This window comes from Schistocerca gregaria, chromosome 1, assembly GCF_023897955.1.
Source record: "Schistocerca gregaria isolate iqSchGreg1 chromosome 1, iqSchGreg1.2, whole genome shotgun sequence".
Taxonomy (NCBI): Eukaryota; Metazoa; Arthropoda; class Insecta; order Orthoptera; family Acrididae; genus Schistocerca; species Schistocerca gregaria.
This window is the reverse complement of record NC_064920.1, coordinates 588,640,711-588,653,783: the sequence shown is the minus strand read 5'-3', so window position 1 is coordinate 588,653,783 and position 13,073 is coordinate 588,640,711. Positions and strand designations below refer to the sequence as shown.

The 13,073-nt window shown below is 39.7% G+C and overlaps 1 protein-coding gene across 11 annotated transcripts in view; it reads left to right on the top strand.

Annotated features, from left to right (window-relative positions):
* LOC126357309 (histone deacetylase 6) overlaps positions 1-13,073 on the top strand; it is a 318,706-nt gene that overhangs the window by 287,415 nt on the left and 18,218 nt on the right. For all 11 annotated transcript variants that reach the window (XM_050007447.1, XM_050007450.1, XM_050007449.1 and 8 more), the window contains one exon: positions 11,313-11,441. In XM_050007447.1, the coding sequence (XP_049863404.1) occupies positions 11,313-11,441 (129 nt within the window). The remainder of the gene's footprint in view (positions 1-11,312; positions 11,442-13,073) is intronic.

The following is a 13,073-nucleotide window of genomic DNA, read 5'->3' as shown; positions in this document are numbered from 1 at the left end:
CTCCCCCCGTGTGCCTGCTCAGGCCTTGCTGAAGGAGCAGCCACATGTCCACTCACAGGCAGAGCGGGCGATGCCACACGGCCAGACTCCAGATTTACTGTCCGCCTCATGCGCCGCGAACGCCACTGAACCCGCCGCTCCCCATGGGGAGAGGGTGGCCCAACCGTGCCCGGTACCCGCGAAGATGTCTCGACAGCAGGGACAGTGGGTGAAGCATGTAACACCTGGGGTGTACCATGCGACGCACCAGACTCCCCACTGCCGCTACACTCCGAGGCATCAACACACTCAGCTGTTCACGAACAATGGCCAGCTCCTCCTGCGTCCGTAACTTCTATAATGTCTGTTTGGACTTGTTCATATTGGTGGCGACTGTTGATGAGTCTTGAGACACTGGCCTGAGGTACTATCTAACTTACTACTGAGTGGAACCATATGTTCGCTTATACCCACATCTGACGGATGGATGTCCACAGGGCAACTGTTTGTGCAATGTAAAGCAGGTGCGTAATATAATACTTTTATCTTGATGTTGATTGTTATTGAATGAGATGCATAGTTGTCATTTTAGGAGACAGCATGGTTCGCTTGCACTTACTTTGAGAAGGAAGAATTTCAGGCACTGTGGATGAATTTTTAAAAATAGAATGGGGGAGTGTTCCTGGCATTTGGTACTTTTATTTTACTTCCACAATCAGGAAAGAGGGTGAGGGGACAGATTGATGGTGGAAGGTTGGAAAGGAGGTGCTTGTCACTCAGAACACAGCTTGAGAGAAACCCAGCTGCTATACCTCCAGCTCACCACAGAGCCTCCTGTGCTACATGATACACCAACCACTTTCTGCAACATCACAGATCTATTCCCACTCCTTTACCACCTGAAACCTTACTTTTTGCCTTTAGCCATCCTCACTCTACACCAAAATCTCATAAACCCAGGGCCACTCACCTTCCTTATTGTTGCTCTAGTTAACACCATTCTTACCCATAACTACTTCCCTTCTGAGGGCCAGATCTACAAAAGTATCAGAGGAATGACTACAGGAACTAGGCTGGTCATGTCTCTTGAGACTTTGTGGTAGATTAGAACTTTGTGCCAGAATGTGACTCAAACCTGACACATCAGATTAAATCTGTTGGCCAGGTTTCAGTACAGTTCGTACTCCACTGTAGAGTGTTGGTTCATTTGTGGTGTTCCAATAGAATCTTTTTCATGAGCTGCATGAAAGTAGCATTCCTCAACAACGAGAAACTGTAGCCACATGATTTTGTACAAATGTATTGATTACATTTTTGTGGACCAAACTCACTGTGAAGAACTTTTGCACTTTACGCAACAGCAGAACTCTCCCTCCCAATCGAAATTTACCTTCCCCCTTTCTAAATGCAAGGACATGGGTGGGCAACCAGCTGCCTGTGGACTGCATTCAGCCCTTGACTGGTTTCAACCTGGCCCATAGAGAAAATTCAGAGTGAACGTAGAATGAATGTACTTTCAGAAACACGTGTTTTGTGGCATAATTTGTTGGCATGGCAAGTCAAAAAATAGGACGCCATTCATATTGATGCATTAGCCAATAAACATAAAGGTCACAGATTCTATAGTTCTGACTTCAAGAGCTAGGAGCGTTGCTGTTGCACCATAAGGAGGTGGGCCACGAGCTGAAGTAAGTACGTGAATCAGGCCCATGGGTCGCCATAGTTTTGCCATGCATCTTTCTTGATGTTGACCTTTGTCACTGAAGCTGGCAGCCAAATCTCATTTTACATAAAATCAACCAATAATCAACAGTACTGACATACTAAAAGATGCCATCTCTTCAACATCACACACACACACACACACACACACACACACACACACACACACACACACACACACACACACACTCACTCACTTACAGGCTAGGCTTGGCTTTTGTGACAAACACATCTCCTGCCGCATGAAATCTCTTAACACTTGTACCAACCGTGTGTCTCCCAGGCATTCCTCTTTGACAACTACCACAGAGATCTTGTCTACAAACAAGACCCCACTGCAGTCTCCTAATCTCCACTCTTACATCCAAAATACTATGAAGCAACCCCATTGGCATCTAGTACCACACAGCCTTGAGTGCCTGAGTACATTACCGTGTGAATGCTATAACTTTTTTGTCTATCCCTAACATGATATGATTTCTCCATGATATCTTTCTGCACCGCCCACTATCACACTCTGCCCCCAGCCTCTGAAAGACCCTTGTCAAACCAGGTCATTGCCAGAATTTAACCCATTACCCTAATGTTCCGACAACTGTAATTGTTTCCTCTGTAAAACTTGCTGCATGTGCCTGTTACCAGTTCCACTACTGGTAAATCCTCCAACAGGCAGAGTTACATCTGAAACAACACATGTTGTTTACCCTCATGTATTCACTGCACAGCATATTAAATAGGAGTGACCACCACTAAACTGGTTGTGCAACTAAATGGTCACAGAAGAATGCTTTGGGGACATGCAGTACTTAGTTCCTGAGCAAGCTCAATGTAACTCAAGAGAGCAACATTAGGGGTAGGGATTAAAAGCAGGGAGTGGCATAGCTTTTGAGAAGGAAGCTACTGAAGAGTTTGAAAGAAAGTGGCATTTACGTTGCTTGCTACACCATATGACCCATTTAGATTCATCCAACCAGCACTAATTTCCCCGTACCCTGGAGATGTGAACTGCTTTCCAATGTATCATTATGCACTATCACTTCCTTTTTTCCCAGTGATTTACTTTTTACTGTGTGACTTTTTTAAAATCTTTTCCTTGAAGCTATCTTTCTCTTTGCCCCCCTCAGTGTCCACCAAATTCTAAATTGCATTTTTCATCTCCTTGTAACCAACTTTTTTTTGATCTCCTACTCTATTGACGATTTCCTCTTGTTTTCATCTCCACTTGTCCTCACAAACAGGGACCCAAATGACCTGCAACTCTTTTACAACCATTCCTAACAAATCCTTCTTTTGTCCTTGAGAAAGAAACGTATAAGTTTGGAACAGTTTTCTCTGCTTTTGTGTGATTTCCCAGTACTCGACATTTTGTATTTGAAGATAAGTGAAGGCCAGCCATCCTGTCTCCTTTCAATTTAACAGTTTTCTCAATTGAATTTCCCATAGGATACATAGTGGCTTTTATCTAACTCTCAAAGATTCATTCATCTTAATGGTAGCCTCATCTAGTGGGGACGATAAACTTGACGGTTCAAAGTACTGTCGGAAGATTTCTCTGTTACATGAGTTTTGGCTGCACTCACTGAATGTCTTGTAGGAACACTGGAAGTAGCTGGCTTGAATTGTGATGAATTTTTATTGCTAGTATTTTGCTGACAAAGGGGGACTTACGATGTGAAGTTTCTTATCACCAAGCTTTTGCACTAGTGCCCTGGGTTAAATTGCAGACCTTGCTGCAGTGGCTCTTGTATTGAGAACACATTACTCTATTTATGGTGAACTGTCTTTTGAATGTTTGTGTTAAGCTTGGCAGCATTCTATGGAGCTATTTGAGAAGGACAGGGTATGTTCCAGCACTGGGTTTCTCAGCAGCAGTATCTGTGGATTACAATAAGATGAGGAGTGTGCAAAAGAAGTCACCTACAATTAATGTTATTTATAATGTAGACACCTGATATGCCATTGAGAATGCTGTGTGGGTTAAGGTTGCTTCAGTTGTTACCTGCTTGGAATGTTCGGTGTGCTTTAATCTCAACTATTGTTGAAATTGAGGTGGCCGGGGGACCGAGTACTAAAACTTTAGACCTTGTAGCTAAAAACAGTCCTAACCTTATTAATAGTGTCAGTATATAGACAGGAACTAGTGCTCACAGTGCTTTTATAGCTGCAATGGTTATTAAAATTAATACCTGTATCAACAAGGTCAAGAAATTTTTATGCTAGAAAGAGCAGGTAAGCAGTCGTTACTTTTGTACCTAGACAGTGACTGGACATAATTTACTTCCAGTATGATGGATGTAGAGAAATTTGAGGAAAGTTTAAACAGACTGTAAATCACAGTCTTGAGAAGTAAGTGGATAAAGAACAGAGAACAACCACTGTGCTTTAATCAGAAAATTCAAAAAATCATGGGCAGACAGTGATTGATCCACTCTTGATTCTAAAAATAATGAAGGAATGCCAGGATGCAGAAGTAGTAAGACTGATATGTAAAGAATACAACAGCTACAACCATTATATTTTATTGAAATGTCATGCTGCGAATTGTAGAAAATTCTGGTCCTACATAAGATTGCTAAGTGGATAAAAGTCACATTTAGTCACTCATCAACCAGTCTGATGTGGCAATATAAGATGCCAGAAGGAAAGCTGAAGTTTTAAATTTCACATTTAAGAAATCATTCACAAGAAAGTTTGTGAAGACATACCATTGTTTGACTACTGCTCAGGCTCCCATATGGAGGACATAGAAACAGCCATTTCTGGCATTGAAAGGAAACTGAAGAGTTTACAACAAATAAGCTGCCAGCTCTGGATTGAATCTCTGTTCAATTTTGGGAGAGACTCTTTGGCATTGGCCCCCTTCTTAGCATGCATTTACTGCTAATCTTTCACCCAGCACAAAATCCCCAGCAATAATGGAACAGTGAAATTACAGATTTTAACTTTGTTTTCTGCTGAACTATTGCACATGTTTGAATAAAATATTATTATTATTATTATTATTATTATTATTATTATTATTATTATTATTAAAGAGAGAGAGACAAGCTGTTTACAGATTGAGAATTTAGAAAACAACATTTGTGTGAAACTCAGCTTGCCCCTTTCTTGCACAGTATCCTGTGAACCATGGATAAAGGACAAAAATCAGCTTACACATTCCTAGATTTCTGGAAAGTATTTGCTGCAGTGCCGCAATGCAAACTATTACCTAATAGAGCTCTGGACAATGTCCTGGATGCCAAGTATCCCATCAGAAACAAGGGTGCCCTAAGGAACAGTGATAAAACAGCTCTTGTTTCCTACACACACAGACAATCTTATGGATAGGGCAAGCACCTGTCTGTGACTGTTTGCTGATGACATTGTAGTGTACGGGAAAGTATCATTTTCAGGTGATTGCAGGATACAATATGACTTGGGTAGAATTCGGGTTTGTTGCGGTGAATGGCAGCATGCTCTAAATGTGTTAAAGTGCATGAGTACAAACAACAATCATGTAATGTTGCATACAGTACTAGCAGTGTACTGCTCAACACAGTCACTTCAATTAAATATCGAGGTGTAACATTGCAGAGTGACATGAAATGGAACGAGCACATAAGGTTGATAGTAGAGAAGGTAAGTGGTTGACTTTAGTGTATAAGAAAAAAATCTATTAAAGTGTGAGACATCCATAAAGATCTATACTGCCAGGTTGGATTAAAGGATGAAATCAAAGTAATTCAGAAGCGTGATGCTAAATTTGTTGCTTGTAGGTTCGATTGATGTACGAATGTTATAGAAATGCTCTGTGAACTCAAATGGGAATCCCTGGAGTGAAGTAGTTTTTTTCACAAAATGCTACTGGGATCGTTTAGAGACTTGGCATTTGAGAACCCACCAGTACTGCAAGAGCTGGGGGGGGGGGGGGGGGGGGGGGGGTGTTCCTCCTTCCAAATCCTTCCTTTTCTTGCAGCTAGTTCATTAGTTAGGTACATGTTCCATAGATCACTTCAATGATTTTTGCATTGAAATGATGTGCAATGAGTTACTTTACAGTATATGTACCTGTGGGTTTCAGTGGATGGCTATGTGCTGGCAATTTACAAAGTTCCAAAGTGGCACCCTGGCCTGAATTTAACGTGAAGGAATATATTATTTGTCAGTCCTACTTATAAAACTTCACTTAAAGCTAGTTCTTTTGACAGGCTACAGTATTTTAAATAATAATTTGTCTGTGGAATAGAAGAAATTGTACAGATGAAATGATATTTGGTTGATTTAAAACGTGCTTTATCTGCCAGACATTTTATATTATATTGGGCAACTCATTTCTGAGCCACTGATAGCTGTAATAATGAGTAATAAAGGTAATTTTATCTTATAGTGCTGTAGGTGTGGTCATCACTGTCTTCTCAGATTGTGATGGATTATTTATGACAAATAGCTTCAGTGAATGAGGAGGTAACTAGAAGATGACTGTGTGTAAACACGACATGTTATTTGTATTTCTTGCTTTTGTGCATTCAGTGTGATGAGTTACCCAGAAAATGATCCCATAAGCCATTATTCAGTGAAATTATACAGAACATTTTAGGAGGATGATTCATTTGTTCCCAAGACTAGCAATTATTTAGAGATCAAAGTAGCTGACCTTAATTATTTGAACAGCTCAGTAATGTGTTGCTTCCCGGTCAAGTTAATCAGTATGTATTTTAAAAAATTTGGAGCATTCCATTGTGTTTATTGACTCCTGTTCATATTCTAGATCAATTGCTGGTATGACTCTTATTCATTGTATGGAACTATGTTTAGTGTTTTCTCAAAAATGAGGGAGGGGTACATTTTCAGAGAACCATGTAAATAATTCTTTAAAAATGTCAGTAACAATTTCTACCTTCTTTGGGATTGGTTACAACACTACTATTGCTGCAAAAATGTGCCAATTCTGCCTCATCAATACCAAGTGGAAGATCGCTCATGTAGATAAGGAACAGGAGTGAACCAAAAATTGAACCCTAAGGGACTCCCATCATCATTTCTTCCCAGTCAGTAAAATTTTCTCTCCTTCCAACGTTGTTTGAATTATTCAGCACAACTACTTAAGTACATTTCAAACCAGTTGCTTGTAAATACATTGGTTTCATAAAAGTTCAGTTTTTCTAAGAAAGTAACATGATATACAGAGTCAAATAGATTGGAAAAATAACAAAAAAATACCAACTGGTGTATTTTATTATTTAAGGGCTACAGTGTAAATGTTGTGGATAGTTTTTGGTCTAATGTTGAAGCTTTCAGGAAACCTCATTTACTGTATTTACTCGAATCTAAGCCGCACCTGAAAAAAGAGCCTCGAAATCAAGGGGAAAAAAATTTCCCGAATCTAAGCTGCACCTGAAATTTGAGCCTTGAAATTCAAGGGGAGAGTAAAGTTTATGGCCGCTCCTCCAAATCAAAACAAAGTTAGTCCATTGTAATATGAGACACAATTTAAGCCGAATGAATGACGATACAGCTACAGTAGTTTGATTCGAGTTGTAAGCTTAGCAGTTAAGCTTTACCAGGTAGCCATTGCTATGTGTCAGGTGCTCAGTCCGTATTTACACGGGTACCCCTCCTTTTTCAGGTGCTTCATCTGGTTTGAATTGATTGCTTATTTTTCTTTGATCCGATAAGTGCCGCTCTCTTTGTTATAGGTGTTTACGTCACTCTAAGCTGAAAATGCCTTATTGTACTGTGTCGTCCTTGTTTGTCACATTCTGATGATGAGTCGCCGCTTGCGGCATAGCTTGCTTTAGTGCGTGCTGCCGCTGCTTACAATAAAAAAAAAGAGAGAGAGGAATTGTCTCATTAGCGAAACATTGGCAAGAGACTGCTATTTGCCGTTTCTTACACTACTGCTTTCTTGGATAATGATCTACAAGAACCAAATAATAGAAAATGTTTAGAATGAATTTTCAGCGAAAATTTTTCTCCGTTTGAAAATCTTTGCAGGCGCTTCTTTAGTACATTATATTCTGCAAAGAAATTAGTCATCTTAGATTCAAAAATCTAGTTAGTTGCCGTGCTTCATTTCTAACTATCACTATTCAGCATAAGAACAATACGAATATAATCGTGACATGATATGTATATTCTTCCGTGTTTGCTGTTGTCTCACTCTAGTTTCATAGTTTATTAGGCAGACAGGATTTAAATGAGATAGCAGCAAACACGAAACAATACATGGCAAAATGTTTATATACGGATTATTCTTACGGTGAAGAGAATACTGCATGTGATTCACAATTCATAAAAGTTCCTGTTAGCAACCATCTCTCCTCACTTGCAGGAAAAAATTCATAACGTAGAGTTGGCCATATTGACGAATATCCCAAAGAGTCTTGCCAGTGGATTTTTGTAGTACACTGAAATGCTGCTACATTCGAAGATGAACAATACGGAATTTGTATTTACTTCGTTGGATAATGTATGCATTGGTCGAAACTCGGGGCGGAGAAAAAAGGCTCGTCTTCCACCTTTTTATTGACTGCAGCAGAGGTTTTGGCACCAGTATTTATCTTTGTGCCTGCAAAGCATGCCTGTGTGCGCTACATATATTCGATGGCAAAAGTTAGTTGTGGCAGCACCTACCAACATTTTTCAGAATTTCCACTTGCTTTGCACTTGGTTCTAAGCTGCATGCGGTTTTTTGTATTATAAAAACCGGAAAAAAAGTGCGGCTTAGATTCGAGTAAATACGGTACTTGTTTTTGTGCAACTTTTTTATTGAACGTGCAGAAGTGTGTCCTATGTGACCCTGTATTCATTACAGCAGTAACAAATCTTTTTGTGGCTCTTACTCTTCCTTTCCTTGTCATTATCCATTACATTCTTAGAATTGCCATTATCAGTTATACACATTTTAACAGTGGCAATCTTTTCAGAAAATCTGAAAAGGAATTTTGTTTGCTCTTTTTTTTTTTTTTTTTTTTTTTTTTTTTTTTTTTTTTTTTTTTTTTTTTTTTTTTTTAAATAAAAATCTGACCAGAATGTTTGTATACCTAAAGTGGTCAACACACCATACAGTCACACTCCATAAACACTGATAACACTGCTGTATAGGTTGCAGTGCTGAGTGTATTGCCTCAGGTCAGTCACTGAAGTAATTTATGGCTTTCTGATGAATAAGACTTATCATTATGGGGACGACGACGACAACAACAACAACTACAACTGTAAGGCGGCAAGATACACTCATTGCTCCGCAATAGTTGAAAGAGTACCTTGGTATGCTTTGCACCAGATGATGATCTACGTATGGAAAATTATTTTACTGAAACTGGCCAGTTGACCTATTGTTAAACTTTGCCCTCAGGTTTCTACCCATTCACTTGTTCATGAATATAATACTAACACAGGTAGAAAGGCACTGAAATGTTAGACTGCATATAAAAAGCATATCACGCTGGCAATTGGAGTCAAATAGTTTATATGGCATGTTAATGCCATTTTCATTAACACATTTGGAATATCAGAACATGTATAAATTAAGGTGTTGCATATGAGTTTCTCAGTTTTATGGTAATATTCTATATTTGTGTTAAATATGTGTTACTTCCTTGAATCATGTGTCACATTACTATGTATTCAGTGTTACACTCATTATAAAAGGTTGACTAAAACAAATAAATATGCAATTCCAAACAATGGGAAATCCATGATGGACTATAGCAATATTATGAAAAGGATAGTTGCTATTCAGCATATGGTGGAGGTGCTGAGTTGTAGGTAGGCACAACAAAAAGACTATCACACAGTAAGCTTTCGGCCAACAAGGCCTTTGTCAAAAAAAAACACACACACACACACACACACACACACACACACACACGAGCACAGTGGGGTGGATAGTGGGCAGGATGTTTCTCATTTCAGGTCACAACCAGAGGTAGCTGAAACACTGGCAGAGAATGTAATTCAGCTGCTCCAGTTGTGGTGGTACTGAGTGACAAGGGAAATGCTCCAATATGGCTGGATAGTGGGACTTTGCAAGGTGGTGACTTAGTGAAAAAATAAAACACAGGAGATCAATATTAGAGAAGGAATGTTGCCACTCACCAGGGAGCGGAGATGCTGAGTCATGATAGGCATGACAAAAAGATTCACTGTGTGTGTGTGTGTGTGTGTGTGTGTGTGTGTGTGTGTGTGTGTGTGGGCGCGCGCGACTAGGAAGGAGGTTGTAGGTTTGGAATCCATTGGGCATCGGGAAAAGAAGTGTTAAATAGCGGTAGGCCATGGACATTAGGAATGTTACTGTGAAGGGAGGTGGCATCAATAGTGATGAGCAGGGCACCATGTGGTAAACGAATAGGAACTTTAGAGAGTCAGTGGAGGAAGTGGTTGGTGTATTTTATACAGTAGGGTAGGTTGTGGGTAATAGGCTGAAGGTGTTGTTCTCTGAGAGCAGAGATTCTCTCAGTGGGGGTACAGTAACTGGCGACAATGGGGCTTCATGGGTTGTTGGGTTTATGGACTTTAGGAAGCATTGAAGAAGGGTAGGAGTGGTAGGGGTGAGGAGAGAGATGGACTCCAGGGAGAGGTTCTGGGATGGGCTTAAGGATTTGAGGAGAGACAAGAGATGCTGCTGGATTTCTGGAATGGGGTCACTAGGCACTATGGCAAGGCTTGTAGGTGGATGAATCTGACAGCTGGCAGAGTCTTTCTGCTGGGTAGTCCTTGTGGTTGAAGGCAGCAATGGTGGAGAAGTCATCAGCAGGTAAGATTATAAGGTTAAAATCAGTTTTTAGGTGGTGGATTCAGTTCTTCCTGCAGATTTAAGGTTAGTTTCCATGTTGAGGGTTTGGGGAATGATGGTGAGGCAAGGTTCGAGGTTAATGAATTCTGGAAAGACAATAGGGGTTGATTTGGTGGCAGTGGATGTGAATCACAGTTGGATTGAGGAGTGAACCCAGTCAGGCAGGATTCAGCATTGATCTTTAGTTGAGTCTGATTGGTAGGCTTGGTGGTGAAAAGGCCTTGTCCCTCCATGCTCCCACAGCAGCACTTTTCTGCTCCCCACCCCACCCCACTCCACCCCACCCCACCCTTATCCTGTTATATTCCTCCCACTCCCTGCCCTAGCCACTTCCTTACCTCCACCCGGTTGCCTCCCCCATCATGTGCTGCTGTTCGTTGTCTGGCTGCAGCTTCTAGTGTGTGTGTGTGTGTGTGTGTGTGTGTGTGTGTGTGTGTGTGTGTGTGTTGTGTGTTGTGTTGTCTATTTTTGACAAAGGCCTTGTTGGCCGAAAGTTTACTGTGTGCCTATTTGCAGCTCAGCATATGTTGAGTAGCAGCAAATAAATGTGCCATATTTACAAGCATCATTATACAGCTCACTGCATGTAGAATACTGTATCAAAAGCGAGATGGTAGTACTTAAAAGGCACATTATGTAATGAAAACTGTTATTGAAGTGTACACTGGTAATGCTTATGATGATTTATTGTAGAAATAATTTTCTGTGGCATTAACTTGTAAGAACTTTCAAACTACATAATAAGTATATGAAGTGACTTTGTCCATTTGATCCAGTACTGTATACCTCTGTTCATCTTCAAGGAAATTGTAAAGCTCTTTTATTTTCTCAGGTTCACTGTGGCCGATATGTAAATGGACATATGGTGGAGCATGGTATGGAAATGTCACACCCAATCACACTCAGTTTTTCTGACATTTCAGTCTGGTGCTATGCATGTGAAGCATATATTGAAAACCAGGTTTGAATTTCAATGATCATTAGCAGATTAACGTTCATTGTTGTTGCTGTTTATAGTGTCTCTGTTATTAAAGTAAAAATCATTTTTTATAAAAATGCTTGATTATACTTGCAAGTAAGAATCTACTTAATCTGATTTTTAAATATTGTTGTGCTTCATTAGTGAGGTTTCCTTCTGGTCCAGATATTCTCCTTTAGATTTTTTCTTGGTGTCCCAAAATCATTATACCAACAAGATCACAAGCAATTTCTTATACCCATCTTAAAAATATAGAACCCCAGTGGTGGAACTGATTTTTAAACACTTATATGGTTTTATAAGTTAGGGCTCCAAGTATCACACCCTGCAGGCCTTCACCCTGGTGAGCTACCTTTTGTGAGTAATTGACAAAAAAAGAATGTCTCAATATATGTTAAAGCCTGAAGATACTGGAGAGGGGTACCCCACAGGTAACACATTAAGGTGTTATGTTAGAGGTTGTCAGTATTGAGTCCTGGAAGCTTCTACCTACACCTTTTCTCTTCATCACAAGTACTTTGAGCATTTTTTATTCAGTTAATTAGTTAGAATATTTTTTAAGTTTCTTTATTTCTATCACATACACTGGGAATTTGTGCCCATGTGCTTTTCATTATTTCGATTTATCTGTTGTAATATTTAATCATTAAAAAGCATGAATCTAACAGTTAAAAAAGAAAAGATAAAATAATCTGTTTATGTTAGCTGGGTAACGGTGTCAGAAATTAATTTATGTTATGAAATGTAAATTTTGTGGGTCATAGTTGGCACACAAACATTTTAAACACAAATAGTTATGGAAATAATGAACACAATAATCTTGGTGAAATAAACAAGGAAGAAAAGAGTTATACAGTTGTAATGAACAGCTGATGGAGTCAGTAAGGAAATAGTGAATATGTTTTACATCTGTTCAGGATGGACACAACCTGAAACCTAAAGTTTCTGATAAATGCTTCAAGGAAGGATGGAATAAGCTCAAAAGCACTGGACTGAATCAGGATGACCTCTCTAACTAAACAAATTACAGTTTACTGATAACAACTTTAAAGTCTTCCACAGTGACAAGAAACAGAGCAGTGGCTGGTCTGAGAGAGAAGATAGGTGGCCAGAGAAAGAGTGCAGTGCTCTTGGGCAAATTCATATTCTTGAGGAGAAAAAAAAACCCTTGTTTCACAAAGTGCCTAGCATCCAGCGCATATTGGTCTATGGATTATTCATATGATTTTGAAACGCATCCTTGTTGGTTTTTGAATACACTCTGTAAGTTGATTTTTGAATGCGTGCATAGTGTACGTGATGTCTATCAGGGTAATCCTTGCCGCATCTAGAAATTCCCGCAGGCAAAAGGGGACCGGGCTATATGAGCTGAGCGGAGTAAAGCTGTGAGTGAATGCCAATCGCTGTCTGATTATGTTGTTGATTGGGTTTGCGAATGATCAGCATTGTTATAATTACTAGGGAAATCCATAGATTCAGAATACCAGAGTAGAAATAAACGACTAACAGGAATAACAGGTAAGAAAGATTAGACATTTTCTTCTTGGTGTATCCAAGAAAATGAAATTTTGTCAGAAAATATTTGGCCAGATCACTGCATTAGTAAGGGCCAGT